Source organism: Phacochoerus africanus, chromosome 1 (assembly GCF_016906955.1).
Source record: "Phacochoerus africanus isolate WHEZ1 chromosome 1, ROS_Pafr_v1, whole genome shotgun sequence".
Classification (NCBI taxonomy): Eukaryota; Metazoa; Chordata; class Mammalia; order Artiodactyla; family Suidae; genus Phacochoerus; species Phacochoerus africanus.
This window is the reverse complement of record NC_062544.1, coordinates 226,569,710-226,587,628: the sequence shown is the minus strand read 5'-3', so window position 1 is coordinate 226,587,628 and position 17,919 is coordinate 226,569,710. Positions and strand designations below refer to the sequence as shown.

General features: G+C 44.1%; 2 protein-coding genes across 8 annotated transcripts in view; both read left to right on the top strand.

Moving 5' to 3' along the window:
* Positions 1-2,084, top strand: part of GRAMD1C (GRAM domain containing 1C) — a 104,954-nt gene extending 102,870 nt beyond the window's left edge. For 2 of the 4 annotated variants that reach the window (XM_047792128.1, XM_047792156.1), the window contains one exon: positions 424-2,084. In XM_047792128.1, the coding sequence (XP_047648084.1) occupies positions 424-504 (81 nt within the window). In that variant the 3' untranslated portion in view covers positions 505-2,084. The remainder of the gene's footprint in view (positions 1-423) is intronic. The other 2 variants (XM_047792147.1, XM_047792138.1) reach the window with 2 other exon arrangements.
* A 701-nt stretch (positions 2,085-2,785) lies between these two features.
* On the top strand, positions 2,786-14,646 carry ZDHHC23 (zinc finger DHHC-type palmitoyltransferase 23). 4 transcript variants are annotated; one of them, XM_047792098.1, is made up of 5 exons: positions 2,786-3,058; positions 3,665-3,834; positions 5,941-6,630; positions 10,194-10,361; positions 12,829-14,646. In XM_047792098.1, the coding sequence occupies exons 2-5, from the start codon at positions 3,674-3,676 to the stop codon at positions 13,094-13,096; spliced, it is 1,287 nt and encodes a 428-aa protein (XP_047648054.1). In that variant the 5' UTR covers positions 2,786-3,058; positions 3,665-3,673; the 3' UTR covers positions 13,097-14,646. The 4 variants fall into 4 exon arrangements, with proteins under 4 accessions (XP_047648054.1, XP_047648065.1, XP_047648044.1 ...); XM_047792109.1 differs by having other exon boundaries at positions 3,561-3,834; positions 10,203-10,361; XM_047792088.1 differs by having other exon boundaries at positions 3,561-3,834.
* The last annotated feature ends 3,273 nt before the right edge of the window (positions 14,647-17,919 follow it).

Genomic DNA, 17,919 nt, shown 5'->3' with positions numbered 1-17,919 from the left:
GGAGGCAGTGCAGCACTGCCACAGATGGAAAGAATTCTAGCAGTCACGCTGACAGATACCCTAAGAACCACATATGACCATATGTTATGGTCAATCTTTTTTTTTTAAGCTGGCACTCTTCGCATATGGAGGTTCCCAGGCTCAGGGTTGAATTGGAGCTGTAGCCGCTGGCCACAGCCACACCAGATACAACCTACACCACAGCTCATGGCAATGCCAGATCCTTAACCCACTGAGCAAGGCCAGGGATTGAACCTGCATCCTCATGGATACTAGTCAGATTCGTTTCCGCTGAGCCACGATGGGAACCCCAATCTTTTATTTGGGCATCAGTATTAGCAGAATTTTATTGAGTGCAAACTTTTGGCATACAAATAATCAGAAAAATTTAAACAATTTGATTTTGAAAAATTTTCTTTGCAGTTGAAGAACTCACTCATTATGCTTCAGAGAACCTTTGATCTACTAAATAAGAACAAGACCAACATGGCTGTCGAAAGCTAGTGATCTTAAAGATGGAAATTGTAGAGGTACTTAGAACCAAAAGAAAACATCTTGAAGTAAACCAGAGGATGAAGGCTTTGAATTGTCATAGGAACATTTCCACGTTTTCTTATTATTCATACTTGTAATATAAACATTCTTTTTAATAACACCTATTTGAGAATTAGTCTCCAATGGCCTTAAGAATCTATCCTTTCATTTCCTATACATAATTCTAAGCTGTGAATTTCTCCAGTGAAGCATGAAGTACATTGTGGATTTGAATTTCTGTGATACAAAAAGAAAATGAGACATTCTGAACTGAGTGGTATGGCCTTGTTTTCACAGTGAGGTTTGAAGTTTGGTGCTTCATCTGTTAGCACAAAATTGGTATGCATCCAATAGGCTGCTTTCACAGGTGAGATACATTCAAGAGGATAAAGAAGACAATATAAGAAGAAACCTCAAAATCATTACTAACTTTGAAGGATCAGTTTTCAGGAATATATTATAACATTTATAGGGTTGTGTACTGTAAATATTATAATGTCTTCATTTCTTGAGCATGCAAACTCAATAGTCAAGCCTTTTTGCATGTTGATGATTCTTATTTGAATGTTGCATTTTATGAAAGAAATAGGTGTTTCTTCTTCAAGCTATCAGAGGTGAGATTATCTCGCTCCTTCATACATCAAATGGCAGAAGAGTCAACTTTGGAAAAGGAAACAAGTAGGCTACTCTCAAAACCAAGAACCATGCTCTGAGCTTTAAAAACTAGAAGATTATGTTAAAATCTGGGCATTTAGTGACAGATCATATGAATACTTGAACTAAGCTTGGCTTTAGCTTAGCAAACTTTCATGGTGGAATGAGCCATCTGGTTGAAAATCATCTGTGGATTACTTTTTAGTAGCCACGTATAACTTCATTTATTCATTCACTTGTGTGCCTTTAATAAGTTTCAAGCCAGACACAAACTCTAGCTCTTTAATAAAGACTCTAGGAGCATTACCTCCCAATACAAGTGCACTGCCACATTGTAAGTCAGGTTCTAGCTTTGGCTCTTTCATAAAAAGTTTTTAGGCATATGTGTCTCAATACAGGTGATGTCTCTGAAATAAGAAGAGGACAGTGCGGAATAATTTGTATATATTCTTACTGTTTAAATAACAATTGTCCTTAGTTAAATGTTTCTTTTTTTGCCCAGAGTCACCCAAGCCACATGAAATTGTTGAAGTCATTCTTGAGATGCCTGTAGAGAATGAAGTTTTATTGACTCAATTCTCTGGGTGAATCCCAGTTAACCATTTAACCAGTGTACCTACCTGGAGGGTTTTTGATAAGGATTTATGAAGTGTGGCTGTGAGTAAGAGTGACTGGATTGTAAACTTGAAAACTTGTTCTCTGTTAAATTCACAAAAATGATCAGGGACAAACTGAATATTTTTGTGATGTTTTCTTTAAAACTTGTACTTCATAAAATACCTCAAAGGAAATTACCAAAGTAAGTTGCTTTATAATTTACAACTAAATGTAAATGTTCAATTAATTGTATTTGAGCCTTTGCAAATTGAGTATCAGTAAAATCCAAAATCTCTTGAGTTGTTTTTCTTCTTTTTCTATTACACCTTCCCCAAACTAGAAAGCTATTTTGGTGAAAACATATACATGGGCCTACACTCTTTTAAAAATTTTTGTTCGAAAATAAAACCCAAGGAGCACTGTCATCTTAGGACAGTTTCATTTTAAACGCAGCCGGCTGGAACAAAAGTACTAGACAGGCCTGCTGGTCTAATCACTAAAATGAACAAGTTGGATAATTAACAGATCAGGGTAAGTGATGGGCCTTTAAGAGAAGGTTAGCGAATTTGGGGGCGGTACGTCAGTAACATTTTGCGGTGGAGATCTCCCCCGACGCCTGTTGCTAGCGCCTGAAGGGAGACCGGCTAACCCACGGGTCTCACGTACTTAGGAAAGCCTTCGGGTTCCAGGTTTCTCGTATTTCCGTCCTGGCGTCTCCGGACCCCAAAGCTTGGGAGGCTGCCCCGCCCACGCGCCGCCCGCAGGCACCACGAAGCCGGGCGGGGTCGGGGAGTTGCGTCGGGGGTGGGGCGGGGCGGAGGTGCGGGCCAGCCGGGCGCCCAGCCCCCGGGACCCGCTTACTGAACCCGTTCTTCCCTCCTCAGCTCCTCCAGGCTGCAGGGCCGCGGGCCGGGGGAGGGGCCTCTCCGGGGGGCTCCGCACGTGCGCGCGGGCGGGGATCCCCGGCGCCGGGGGCGGGGCACCCGGAAGCGCGCGGACTTGCAGCACCGAGCCGGGCTAGCCGGGGGACGGCGGGGACGCCGCGAGGAGTCGCGCGCACAGCTCTGGCAGCTGCGGGCTTTGGTCACAGGTGGGCGGCGGCGGAGAGGGTGCGGTGGAGACGGGAGCCGGAGTCCCCGAGACTCCAGCCTTTACGCCGGGAACCCCGTGGAGCAGAGGTCAGGAAGCGGGTACGCGCCTGCGGAGGAGCCGACCTTTTTCCTCTCCGCCTCGGCCTCTTTGGCTGCAGCTGCACCTCAGCCCCGGAGCGCAGGTAACTTCCCTCCCAAGGTCATTCTCCGGGCGGGGCGGCGTTCCTGGCCCGCCCACGATTGGCGGGGGCGGGAGAGGCGCGCCCAGCTCTCGGCGGGGAAGCGGGAGTGGACGGCTACTCCGAGCGCTGCCCGGGCGCTCAGTGGCTCCTCCAGAGCTGGGTCGCTGGCCCCAGTAGCCGTAGGCGTCGGCCAGCCCCAACGGGTACACCTGAGGGTATTTCCTACCAAGCCCAGGTTTCGGGCGGGGACCGCTCGGCCCTCCCAGCCTGCACCCGCAGGTGAGCGGAGCCACCCGCGCCCCGGCTGTCCCGGGCCGCGTAGTCGGCTGTCGCCATGGGAACGGCTGGTGGCCAGACGGCGCCTGCCCTGGCTGGGGACCCGGCGGTGAAGGCGGCTAGGAGCCCCTGGAACCCTAGAGCTCGTTCTGGCTAAGCCGAGCCAGAAAAGCTTATGAAAAGGGAACCCTCCTCCCCCTCTTTCTTCTCATTTTTGATTTCTCAGGCGTTGGCGGTTAATCAGAGGCAGGCGTGGATATGTTTACAAGATGTGAGTTGTGTTCTTTCCACCTTTACCTTCTGAGGGCTTCTTATGCCTCATGGTGACAGGTGTAAATCATGACACACAAGGGCACCATGAAGCCGGTGAAGAAAAACAAAGCGGAAGAACCTGAATTGGAGCCCCTGTGCTGCTGCGAGTACATAGATCGAAATGGGGAAAAGAACCACGTGGCAGCTTGTTTGTGTGATTGCCAAGATCTGGATGAAGGGTGTGACAGGTAAGAGGAGAGTGTTTCTTGAGGCCGACCCCAGAGGCCCTTTTGAAAACCACCACTGTATACTTTCCAGTTTAGCCATCCGGAACCCTGGCATTTGCTCTTCATTCTCTTTCCACTTACCTACAATTGAAAGTTGTCTTCTCTTGTCAAGGGCAAGGATTTTTTAAAGATGAGTTATTACTCAGTAGTGCACAACTGTCCAGCTCAGTTTACTAGGACATTATTATTTTTCATTTAGAGGGAGAAGGTGATGGAGAGAACAGGCAGATAAAGGGATTCGGAGGCAAGTTAAATGTATAAAAAAATGAAACGCAGGCCAGCAAGATCTGTAAGTTTAAAATGAACACGTTAGTACCAGAGAGTCCCCACACATTCTCAGTGGTCTGAGCATTCAGAGACTGACACCTTGGGCCTGATTGCACTTGACCACAAAGGGCCTTGAGGGTTGAAAGATCATTTGCCTGCTGTTAGAACTGGTCTCACGTCTTTTTTCCAGGGAGGAAATCCAGCCGGAAGGTATGTCCCTCTTCTGAATTGACTGTTTTCAGCAGAAACAGCAACACTGTCCTGATTGACGCAATTGTACTTAGCTTTTATTTTTACCATTATCCCAAGTGATGGAAATTACTACCCGAAGAGATGATTTCTAAAAAATGAAAAAATTGCATGCCAAGCAGTAATAACCTAGTCTTTATCCATTTTCTAAATAATTATATATTTAAATGTTGTTATCACATGGAAAACATAATGTGGGGAGAATAAAGATGGCTGAAACTTTCTTTTCCCATTCTGGTTAAAAAAAAGTCATTGCAGGAGTTCTCTTGTGGTGCCGTGGGTTAGGGATCTGGCCTGTCACTGCAGTGGTGTGGGTCACTGCTGTGGCCTGGGTTTGATCCCTGGCCTGGGAACTTCTACTTACCATAGGTGTGGCCAAAAAAAAAGTTGTTGCAAGGGCATGTTGCTGATTTAGAGTTTGGTGCGTTGACTTAGCCATAAGAGATGTTCTTTGATACTACTGTTTAGTACCCCTTAATCTTTTTGTAATTCCTACTTGATAGTATCTATAGTTTTTCTTACAGGTGTCTTTAAATATAGATTCTTTAGACTTAATCTAAAACTCACACTGAGAAAATGGAGCACTTTGCGCTAATGAGTGGGGAAATGATGCCTTTTCCATAACCTCCCTCACTCAAGACCGCAGCTCTTCCATTAACCTTTTGACTCTTCCTCCCTCCCAGCCCTTGAGACCTGGGCTGTCCCTGAATTCTCTTCTCTCCATACCCTTCTCTGGAGACAGGCTCCCAGCATTTCCACAGACCTGCTGCCCTATATACCTCCCATGTAGTTAGCTCCCATTCACTTCCAAGTCTAGCCCTATTTTTAAAAATTGTAAATTTCTAAAATCAGTGCTATCCCTCCTTAAACTGTTTCTTTTTGTAGAGGGGAAAAAAAGTCAACCATACCACGTGTCCACCAAGCTCAGTCATGGGACTCATGCTAGTTTGATCTCTGCCCTTCCTTACACAGCCACTGCCCTAGGGACTGGTTTACTCTCTGGGCCCAGGATGGGTTTTGGGCTGCATACATTTTGCCACTGTGGGAAGGCCTCCCCGCCCTTCCTGCAAATACTGGCACGGAAGTCAAGGTCCAGCACAGATCCTGTCTTTCCCACAAAGGCCCCTCTGATGACTCCACCCAGAAATGTTTCCTCTCCCTCGAGCATGTCTTACAGTGTTTGGCCATAATAGTTAATTGGGTGATTTTACTGCCTTGTGACTTACCTAAGATTTCTTGAATTCCTGTGTTGTCTTGTCTTCATAACTAGATTGTGAATAGATTTTTATGTCTCTGTGCCCACCCAAGTCTGAAGGGTACAAATGTGTATTCCTTTGTTTTGTGGAGAAATAGTTATTAAATATCTAAACATGATCTTCTTGTTCATATTAAAAAATGATGCATGAATCTGTAAAGCTCTAGTTTAATGGTAAGGAAGCAGAATGCTTGGCCTTTGGCATCTTTTATCATTTATCTGGCACTTTGGCCTACAGAGTGGTTCTTAATTCAGCAAACACATAAGTGCCTTCCCTTTGTGCTCTTTCTGCATAGATGGATCACGTGTAAGTCCGTGCAGCCAGAGACCTGTGAGAGAATCATGGATACGATCTCTGACCGCCTCCGGATTCCTTGGCTTAGGGGAGCCAAAAAAGTTAACATTAGCATCCTTCCCCCACTCTTCCTGCTGCCTGTCTTCCTCCGCGTGGCTTCGTGGCATTTCCTCCTGGGGGTGGTGGTTTTGACCTCCCTCCCTGTGCTAGCTCTGTGGTACTACTACCTCACTCACAGAAGGAAAGAACAGACTCTCTTTTTCCTGAGCCTCGGACTGTTCTCTCTGGGCTACATGTACTACGTGTTCCTGCAGGAAGTGGTCCCTAAGGGGCGTGTGCGGCCCACTCAGCTGGCTCTTCTTACCTGCGGGTTATTTCTGATACTCTTAGCCTTGTACAGAGCCAAGAAGAATCCAGGCTACCTCAGAAAGTCGGCGAGCAATGACAGATCTCTAAACGGGAGCCAAATCGAAAGCCTAAACAGAAAAGGGTTCCCCGGCGCAGATCCGTCAGGCAGTCTCAACAACCGCACGTCCAAGGATGAGCCCAAGGGCTCCTGGGCATCCTCCGGAAGCCCCGCCAAGGCGAGGGAGGACTGGTGCGCCAAGTGCCAGCTGGTGAGGCCAGCCCGGGCATGGCACTGCCGGATCTGCGGCATCTGTGTGAGGAGGATGGATCATCACTGTGTCTGGTATGTTGGATCTGGAGGCTTGTGGAGTGTAAATTCACGTGAGACTCTCTAGCTGTGTTTGCTCTTCCTTTGTACCATCCTCACATTTTTCTACTTCCCAGCTTTACACCTTGTGGCTATTTGTGGGCTGTGATGATGTTCCCACTTAGTCATCAGTTTTTCAAGTTTCACAAATTTAGTTCTTTTCAGTCATTTCCCGAAGGGTTTTTTGTTTTTTGTTTTTTTCCTCTTTTTCTTTTGGGCTGCCCCTCATCTCCTTTCTAAGAGAGAAGTATCTACAGTTAAATGATTATTAAAAAAATTTTTTTTAATTGAAATCAGTATAGGCCCATCTCCCTATGCTCACGGAGCTGAAGAAAGTGTTCTGTATTTTTAGGTGATTCTTGTCCTCTGACCATACATTGTCATCGTATTGATGATGCTGGTTATTTCTCATCTCCATTATTGACTTAAGGCCCAGCAGGATAACCTACTATTTGGTTATTTGTGGAGAGATGGGCTTAAAATTTTTTTTTAAATTATTTATTTATTGTCCACACCCACAACATATGGAAGTGCCCAGGTCAGGGGTTGAAGTGGAGCCAAAGCTGCGACCTATGCTACAGCTGCAGCAACACCAAATCCTTAACCCACTGCACCACAGCAGGAATTTGAGATGGGCTTTTTTGGTACCTCTCTGCTGACCAGTGACCAATGAGGACACTTGAGGCCCATAAACTGTATAGTTTAACTTTTAAAGGAAATGTTGCAGCTTTCCTGGATAACTCTTATTAAACTAAAGGGGTGTAATTAATTCAGAGGGGAACACTCTTAAGTAGCATGTTGCAGCTTTATTGCTCTTGAGGCAGTCATGGTCAGTGAATTACACTTTAAAAAAATTTTTTGGGGGGCCGTTATAATGATTTTTTTTTCCACTATAGCTGGTTTACACCATTCTGTCAGTTTTCTACTGTACAGCAAGGTGACCCAGTCAAGCATACATGCATACATTATTTTTTCTCACATTATCATGCTCCATCATAAGTGACTAGATATAGTTCCCAGTGTTACACACCTGGATCTCATTGCTTATCCATTCCAAAGGCAATAGTTTGCATCCATTAACCTCAAATTCCCATTCCATCCCACTTCCTTCCCATGCCCCCTTGGCAACCACAACTCTGTTCTCCCAGTCCATGATTTTTTCTGTGGAAAGGTTCATTTGTGCCATATGTTAGATTCCAGATGTAAGTGATATCATATGGTATTTGTCTTTCTCTTTCTGACTTACTTCACTTAGTATGAGGGTCTCTAGTTCCATTCATGTTGCTGCAAATGGCATTATTTTGTTCTTTTGTATGGCTGAGTAGTATTCCATTGTGTATGTATACCACATCTTCCTAATCCATTCATCTGTCGATGGACATTTAGGTTGTTTCAACTGACAAGGGCTTAGTCTCTAAAATATACAAATAACATGTACAACTCAACAGCAAAAAGGCCAACAACCCAATGGAAAAATGGGCAAAAGACCTGAATAGACATTTCTCCAAAGAAGATCTACAGATGCCCAACAAGCACATGAAAAAATGCTCAACATCCCTGATTATTAGAGGAATGCAAATCAAAACTACTATTAGGTACCACCTCACACCAGTCAGAACGGCCATCATTAATAAGTCCCCAAATAACAAAGGCTGGAGGGGGTGTGGAAAAAACGGAACCCTCCTGCACTGTTGGTGGGAATGTAAATTGGTACAACCACTATGGAAAACCACTTAGAAAACTATACATAAAATTTTTTTTAATTAAAATATTGTTGATTTACAATGTGTTAGTTTCAGGTGTACAGTTAAAGTGATTCAGTTATACATGTATATATAAATATGTATACTTTTTTTACATTCTCTTCCATTATAGATTATTACAAGATATTAAGTATAGTTCCCTGTGCTATACAGTAGATTCTCGTTGATTATCTCTGACACACAGTAGTGTGTATATTTTAATTGCAAACTCCTACTTTATTCTTCTCCCCCTTCGCCTTTGGTAACCATAAGTTTGTTTTCTATGTCTTTCTGTTTTATAAATAAGTTCATTTGTATCTGTTTTTTTAGACTCCACGTATAAGTGAGATCATATATTTGTCTTTGGCTTACTTCACTTAGTATGATAATCTCTAGGTCCATTCATGTTGTTGCAGTTGGCATTATTTTGTTCTTTTTCATGGCTAGTAATATTCCATTGTGTGTGTGTGTGTGTGTCTGTCTGTCTATCTATGCCACATCTTCTCTATCCATCATCTGTCAGTGGACACTTAGGTTGTTTCCATGTCCTGGGCATATATCTGGAGAAAAAAAAATTTGAAAAGATACATGTACCCCAGTGTATTCATAGCTCTATTTGCAAAAGACAAGACATGGAATTATGCTTTTTATGTCTTGGATTCTGGTCATGTTACACTCTCCCCTTCATGAGGAGACATGGGACAAGGTGAGGGTGCAGACAGCCCCTCAAGTTCGTAGGAGGGGCATAGAAGCAGACCTCAAGTTCAGGGCTCACAAATGAGGACAGCTCTTTTCTGGGGCTTCGTCTTTATGAGTAAACAGGTATTTTTATTTTTAAGTTTTCCTCTTCTGTCTCTTTCATTTATTCTCATGCATGCCTGCACATGTGCCTACCTGCAGGATGGTGGTGCTGGCCCATTTATAGGCACTGGTTTGCAGAAGGCCTGGCAGCCTCACCTGTGAGAAGATCTCTGCCCATGGTGGCATCCTGGTGTGCCTGTCATCCTGCCCTGCAAATAGCCATGACACAGAACTCTGTACCCGACAGATAGTCTGCATACTATTGAGTTGTTCTCCACCCCATACCATGTTTCTCATCTCTTGGCATCTTTTATTAGTATGTGTATTTGACATATATTTTCCCACACTGTGTAATACTTCTGATGTAGCGAAGTTCCCATTGTGGCTCAGTGGAAACGAATCTTGACTAGCATCCATGTGGATGCTGGTTCAATCCCTGGCCTTGCTCAGTGGGCTAAGGATCTGGTGTTGCTGTGAGCTGTGGTGTAGGTCGCAGACGCAACTTGGATCTGGTGTTGCTGTGGCATAGGCTGGTGGCTATAGCTCCAATTAGACCCCTAGCCTGGGAACCTCCATATGCCTCGGGTATGGCCCTGAAAAGACGAAAAAAACAAAACTTCCGGTTTAGCATTTTTCCAGTTTTCATAACGCTGATATCATCCTTTCCTTATGGTAGTGATTACAGCATTAGCTCTCTTGACATTGGGTAACAGATTGGGTAATAGACCTCACTCATTAATATCTAGAAAGATGTATTAGCTAGGTTCTGCTTTTTACTTAATCATGTCTTTAATCATATTTCACATTGCAGAGAGCAGAGAATTTAAGACTGTATCTCTTACTAGACAAGTTTTTAATTCCCTAAAATTGAACAAGATAACTTATTTTTTAATAACTAAAATTCACACTATCCCTGTCCTAAAAGCTTTCTTGTTTATTTATATAGAGAACTTTTTAAAACATGTTTCCTTTTTTTCCTCCCTGTGCTGTCTTGAGGATAAATAGCTGTGTCGGAGAATCGAATCATCAAGCATTTATACTTGCCCTTTCCATCTTCCTGCTCACCTCCGTGTATGGGATAACGCTGACCTTGGACACCATTTGTAGAGATAGAAGTGTCTTCACAGCTCTCTTCTATTGCCCTGGAGTTTATGCAGATAACAGGTGAGACATGGATGCTCCTCACAGGAGCCAGAGAAAGAGGGAGTGGATGTGCCGTGAAGGTCCGGAGCTGTGATTCACTGCTAGGTTAGGGGCTCTCACCCAAAACACAGGACAGGCTCCGAGGGTGCTGGGTATCCCCGAAGTTGCCAATACACTTGTGCAGTGGATGAGTGCATTTTTCTACAGTGATGGCAGAAAGAATGTTGACCTTCAAATGTGAAGAACTAGTAGGATTAGGCTCACCCAGGGATGTCAGTCATATGCTCAAGGTAGCAACAGTGGGACTGAAATGATAACTCAAGTAGCATTTCCCAGGTGCGGACATCGTCTCTTTTTTTCTTTCCTTTTTTTTTTTTTTTTTTTTAATTTCTTGGCCACACCTGTAGCATATGAAGGTTCCCAGGCTGTGGGTCAAATTGGAGCTATAGCTGTCGCCTATACCACAGCCACAGCAACTCAGGATTAGAGCCACATCTGTGACCTGCACCACAGCTCATGGCAACGCCGGATCCTTAACCCACTGAGGGAGGCCGGGGATCAAACCTGCATCCTCAGAGATCCTAGTTGTGTTCCTTAACTACTGAGCCACAAGGGGAACTCCCGACATGGTCTCTTTTGTCATGAATATCAGGGACCCTCCTCACTTTGTTGCTTCTTTCTAGCCCAATCTTAATTTACTGTTTCTGACCCTTTTGTGAAGTGCTTACAATCTTTGTAACCTTTTCTATTTAACCTCCATTGATTTTTTTTTTTCCTGTTCTACTTTTTTTTTTTTAAAATCACCAGTCATGATTACTGTGGTATCTAGGCCAAAACGTCCTTTAGTGTTTTTAGGTTGAGGCACTTTTATATAGTGTGAAGATCTTTACACTTTAGCAGAAGCTGGAATTTTTTAGCTTTGCTCTAACAACCCGTTCTCTCCTGGGGCTCCCTCCCCAAATGTTCTGCTTTAGGCCATTTATCACAACCCATTAATAGTAGTTACTGAAGAATTTCATGACCTGTGAGGACTCTCAGTACAGAGAAGAAAGGAACCTCACCTGAGGAGGAGGACCTGTGAATGTCTAGCTCTCTAATAGAAGGGGGAGATCTCCCCATGGACTAGTGAAGACAAAGGCCCGAACAAGGGCGCCTGGTGAACAAAGCAGGGAGTCTCCTGAAAAGGAAGAGTGAGAAGAAAGCAAAGGACATTGGGGGGGATGTTAGCATGTCTTCTAGATTTTCTTTGGGCTCTGTGAATGGAATTGAGGGACATAGTCCTGCCACTGGTTCTTACCTCTGTGAATGGGCGATTCCTGTCTCCTTAGTATTCCTCATCTTGTGACTTAATCATCTCTGAGATTCCTTTCAGCTTAACAAATGGAGATTTTGTGTGTGTGTTTGTGTGTGTGTGTGTTTGCCTTTTCTAGGGCCACACCTAAGGCATATGGAGGTTCCCAGGCTAGGGGTCAATTGGAGCTGTAATCACCAGCCTACACCACAGCCACAGCAATGAGGGATCCCAGCCATGTCTGCGACCTACACCACAGCTCACAGCAATGCCGGATCCTTAACCCACTGAGAGAGGCTAGGGATCGAACCCACCACCTCATGGTTCATAGTCGCATTTGTTTCTGCTGTGCCACGATGGGAACTCCATTTGTGTGTGTGTGTGTGTGTGTGTGTGTGTGTGTGTGTGTGTGTGTTTGCTTACAAATGGAGATTCTGAATGCATTTCTTGCTAACTCATTTGCAAATGTTTGACTGAAAAGAATCAATTGGCAGACATTAATCAGCAGCTTTTCCTCAAAGTCTTAGCAGGTCTTTTTTTTTTTTCTTTTTTTTTTTTGGCCATGCCTGGCATGTGGAAGTTTCAGGGCCAGGGATTGAACCTGTGCCAGAGCAGAGACCCAAGCCACAGCATTGACAATGCTGGATCCTTAAACTGTTAGGCCATCAGGGAACTCCTCCTCACAGTCTTGGGCTGAAAGCAGCTTCCCTGTCCCATGACCATGTTTGAATTCAGGAAGCAGAATTTGAAACGTGACAGCTTCTAAGCAAAGAGCCGCTGGTATTAGGAGCTGTCCTCTCGCTCGTATTTGTTAGCCTGGTCCTGAAAAGAATAGAGATGAGCAACCTTAACACTGTTCCTGGGTTCCCACCCACAGCTTCCTTGAAGATGTTTATAGCAATCTCCTGGCGCCTTCGTTTTCTTCTGAGTTAAGGACAATTTAGGAACTATTCATTCCACAGTCATATTGCATATTTCCAGAAAAAGAGGCACTGATAATTAGAAAACAGAACATGTTAATAGTCCAAAGTGAAGTGGGCTACTGGTATTCGAGGGAAAAAAAGTATCTTCCGGGTGGGTAGTCGGGAAGTGCCAGAATCCTTAGGAGGAATCACTGGCTGCGTAGGATGGTACAGTGGGGACAGCTTTCTGAGTGTGAAGGATTGGCAGCCCTGACCCGCCTTTTCCTGCTCCCAGCTCAGCTCTGTGCTTCACGTGTGTGTGGTACTCGGTGATCATCACGGCGGGCTTGGCCTACATCTTCCTGATCCAACTGATAAACATCAGCTACAATGTGACCGAGAGGGAAGTGCAGCAGGCCCTTCGGCAGAAGACGGGGCGCCGGCTGCTCTGCGGGCTCATTGTGGACACAGGCCAGTACAACAGGGGCTTCCTGCGGAATTGGCACCAGTTCTCCACCCTGGGCTCCCACCCCTTCCACCACCCCGCTGAGGACATTGTCTGAAGTGCCTTCTGTACGGCTCCGGGGAGGAGGGGGGCTCCTCCTGCTCCCTTGCATCGTACACTTTAGTACATGCAGGACGCTCATGTTTATCCTCCGTTTCTTAAAGGCATTATAGGGCCATGCTCAGGTTTAGGCACTGGACTGGGAAGAAAAATTTTCTGACTTCACAACTTAAAGAGATTTTTATATCAAAGCAGTGAAAGAAGAGCCATTCCTTTCCAGTCACCTTGTTAACTAACTCAATCACCAGAAGTTGAAAAGGATGTGGATTGCTAATGTACAGATGGATAGAAGCAATTCCCATCCATTAGTATGGGAGAAAGAGTTTTGGATTAGGATAGTGTCTAGTCCCTCTTTCAGTTCCTAATAGCCATGTGACCCTTAGTTGTCATGTCTCGAGTCTCAGGTTCATCTGAGTGGGGTACTGGTGCCTGCCCTGGCTACCTCACAGAGTGTGAGCGTGTGTGTGTGTGTGGGGGGGGGGGGTCATGTGATGATCATGTGAGGGCTGAGGTGTGTGTAGAAAGCACTGAAAGACAACTGAAGCACCAGAGAGGCATTAGTATTTTTAGGAGAATCCTAAGACTGGAAAAAAATGTTTGTAGGTCAGAATATTGAAGCCAGTAGTATTACAGTAATCCCTTTTCAGAATTTCACAGTGAAAAAAAAGATCCCCGAATACCATGTTGTCCAGATACGGGAATTTCTCGTTCTTGAGTATTAGACATTAACTACTCAAACAGGGTAGAAGATGACCAGATGGATTTTCACTATCATCTGATCTTGAAAGGACAGTTGATAATAATTATAAGTATAGTTATTGCTAGTATAATGTACAGTGGTCATGAGTTTAGGTGACGAGTTCTTATATTTATCTAATTTCTTAGGTATTTATTCTGTTTGGATTTACTCTAAGTAACTCCAATAGGCATCAATGTTTTTTTCCCCTTTCCATGTTTCGCCTGGTCAGGTGCTAGCACACTTGTGATGATGGCCAGACGAGAACAGATTCTCCTTTGGGGAACACTTTACTCTCTATCTGGGTAGGGTGGCTAGTTAATATCAAGGGCTTGACTTTGCTGTTCGTGTAACTAATTCAGACATGGTCAGTAATAGCACTGAGTTGCAAAAAACCAGTCTTCTGGTGTTCACTCTCTTCTGGCATGAGCTGTCTTTGTGGGCTGATTGCCATCTTTCCACTTACCTTGCACATAACTTTACCTTTCCTGAGATAAAAGTATCTCCCTAGGAGAGAAGAAACAGGGTACATGTGGTTTCCACTAATTAATGATCTAGGGACTGTTCTTCCCTAGCTCCTCCTAGGTTATTTCTTTCATCATATCTCAAAATGGAAAATGTATAAAGGGTTAAATATTCATAGTGGGTCTCTTCTGCCGTAGAAGATGGGAAGATACCCTCTTAAGATATTTGGGTTGGAGCTCCCGTCATGGTGCAGTGGTTAACGAATCCAACTAGGAACCATGAGGTTGTGGGTTCGGTCCCTGGCCTTGCTCAGTGGGTTAAGGGTCCGGCGTTGCCGTGAGCTGTGGTATAGGTTGCAGACGCGGCTCGGATCCTGCGTTGCTGTGGCTCTGGCGTAGGCCGGTGGCTACAACTCAGCTTTGACGCCTAGCCTGGGAACCTCCATATGCCGTGGGAGTGGGCCTAGAAAAGGCAAAAAGACAAAAAAAAAAAAAAATTGGGTGGTACATGTACTTTTTTTGGAACCGCAAAGAATTCATGAGCCCTTCCATTTGCCTTGGCTTAAAGCTTAGTATAGGGAAACTATTGCCAGCTTTTTCAGTCTTTCTGTGCATGCTGCTGTAGCAAGAGGTTTATAAGGGTGGAGAAGAAACATTGCTACTTCTCCAACCTTACCCTCTACAGCTAGTCCTGCCATTAATGGAGACCGTCCTTAAGAGAGGAATCACATTTTTATATAAGCTTGTCGTTGCTCTTCCCAGAGATGGATTGTTTAATGAACAATAGGCTCTGTTCCACTAGAATGAGCCAAAGAGCATGTCTGGGGATGTGAGCAGAGTCTGTGGTTTGCACAGTGATGCCCTCTTTGGCCCAGACTCAAGCATTCATTTGGAGTTAACATTGGAGTTGATATAACCAATTCCTTTCTATATAGGTTAGAGATAACAGAGAAAGTAATAATATCAAGGACAGCTCATGTGGCCAGAAATCTCTGGTTGTAGTCTCTTGAATGCCAGGTGTATGGCCAACTCTGATTTGTCATTAGCAATTAATAATAAAACTCATAGAAATGTTAGGATAGTCATTAATTTTGGCCTCTTGCCAAATCTTTAACACCAGTTCAAATATATGCTGAAGATGAGGCGTACCCAGCAGACCAAAGTAACCACACACCCTGAACGGGGATACCTGGAGGGGGCACCGCACTCAGATAAGGGCTCTGTGTGTATCATTCTGGCTTATTGGAACTAAGGTGCTTGTTTGAAGGTCTGGAACTTCATGATTGGCAGTTTATAGAAGAAAGCTCAAAGCTTTGAAAAGCTCAGTGGTTCTACGGAGGTAAAAGTCTACTGAAGTATTTGTACCACAAGGGGCAGCAAACAAGGGGCCACCCGTGAGCAGTTTCTGTAGGCTCTGGGCTGTCCTTGGTCTTTACTCCTAGACTCTTCAGCTTTTTTATGATCTGCAACTATTTGAGGGATTTTGTCATTTTAAAGGACAAATCCTCTGTGAACAGATGAGTCTCAGAGAAATGTGGTGGCGGTGGCAGCCATGGGGAATTGCCCTGCAAACCTATAACCATCAGTTTCTTGGCTACAGGATAAGGCCTGCCTATCATATTTCAGACAAGTGGGTCCCCCCCCCTTTCATCCCACATCCTCGGCCTCTGTTAACCTACTGGATGTGGAGTTTAGTAGGTGATCTATCGTATTCTGACCACTTACATTACTACTTGTTATGCCACTGTGTATTATTTCTGGGGACAAGAAATGGACAAAGATTTGAGGGAGAAATAGTTAAGGATCAGGACTGCATGAAGGGAGGAAATCCTTCAATATTTAAAAATGTTTCTTATGCTACCCAAACAGTACTTGAAAACACTGACAACCCTTCTTACGTTTCTCTGATGCTGCTCAAGTCAAGCCTTAAGTGTATTTTAGGGACAATGGGCTGCTCCTCTGACGTCAGCCACCCCTGTGGTGTGTGTATGGAGGATACCGTAAATCTTTGCTCTCTGACAGGTTGGTAGTTTCCTTCGGTGAATGAAGTAATTGTCTTCCACTGTACCATCTGCCTAGCAGCAAGACTGCTACTGACTTTCTCTTATGCAAATAGTCCATGGTACTTCTAAAATTTTTAGCAAGAGATAATTTTCTATACTTGAGTTTTCCACAGCCAGAAAACACAGTGCTGGTAAAGGTTCTCTGACATAGTGACCATAGACTCTTCCCTTTGAGTAGGACATTAACTTTTTACTATAAAACTCAATTAACATAAGTAAAAATATGACATGTAGAAGCACAGTTTTAACCAGGATGTTTAAAAATTAATGTTTCGTGAGGTTTAAGGGTCTCTAACTTAGGTAAGTAGGTTTATATTACAGCTTCATTTTAGCCTTATTTTGGTCCCCTGCATTTTAAAAAGGAGAATTTCCTCAAGCAATGAATGGATAATGGAGACTTTTGCTTGAGGTACCTGTTTGGAATCTTGTTTTCTCTTCAGGAGCTGGACAAGTGTGTCACTTACTAAGCATTGCAAAGGTGATGGGGTGGGGGGAGAGTGAGAGCTATGTTAACTTAATGCTGAATGAAATTCAGTATGTTCTTGGGGATGTTTGTTGTGATTAAACTTTTTGCAAAATTGGCCACATTTAATCCCATTTCTCATGGACAGTTATCCCCACTTCACTTGGCACTAAGTGTTTCCCTGCGGTATCAGCAGCAGGCCAAGGACTGGTTAATGGAGACAAATCCCTTAGAGGTTGCGACTGCTTCTGAGTTGGGCTTGTGACATGTTATTACTTTAGCCTTCCCCATGGCACCTTTTTCTTCTAGAAAAGTCATACTTTAAAAGCACAGTTTTAAAACCAGAGCTGGTTACTGATGCAACTAAAATCCTCTATTCCTTCAGATGGCGCCGCTGGCAAGCTGTTGCATTGCAGAGCTCCCAAGCTCAACTTGTGATCCTGTGGTCTGGGTGATTGGATGGTTGGAGTTGTTAGGGTTTCTGAGCCTTTTCACTTGATTACATTTCTGGGTCTGATGTTACACTAAAGGAGACCCAGGAAAACTTATTGAATATTAAATTTCATCTTTAACGTAACAGACTCAGCAATGTTAAAGGGGATTTCTGAAGCCAACTCTGGAGGCTGCAGGCTAAACATTTTGCACTGTTTTTATTCTTGTCCTCTTATCACCTCAGACTCAGACACAAGGCCTTTTAAATGGAGATTTTAAAAATTACTGCCATTTATGTAAAATAATGTACTGTGACCAAGTTGTTTAAATGGAAAATAAAGCGCTTTCTTTAAGGAAAATCACTGATGTTGCTTTGTCTCCTGAACTCTTTTGCCTTAAGAAAAGCTTGAGCTGCTGCTCTGTCCCTATTCTGTGTGCTTAAACTGTCCCTAGTCCTAAACTATTATTTTCCTTGTGGTCACTTTTCCAGTTTTGTAGGCCAGGGAGACTGCTTATTTGGGAATTCTGTTAGCAATACCTTTTTCTGTTTGTTTGTTTTTGTTTTTTTTTAGGGCTGCATCTGCAGCATATGGAGGTTCCCAGGCTAGGGGTCGAATAGGAGCTGTAGCCACTGGCCTACATCACAGCCACAGCAATGCCAGA

Excerpts from the sequence above, each read along its gene's own strand:
- ZDHHC23 (XM_047792098.1), top strand. The coding sequence starts at position 3,674 with ATGACACACAAGGGCACCATGAAGCCGGTGAAGAAAAACAAAGCGGAA. Across the intron at positions 6,631-10,193 it reads ATGGATCATCACTGTGTCTG|GATAAATAGCTGTGTCGGAG; the intron begins GTATGTTGGATC and ends TGCTGTCTTGAG. Across the intron at positions 10,362-12,828 it reads GGAGTTTATGCAGATAACAG|CTCAGCTCTGTGCTTCACGT; the intron begins GTGAGACATGGA and ends TCCTGCTCCCAG.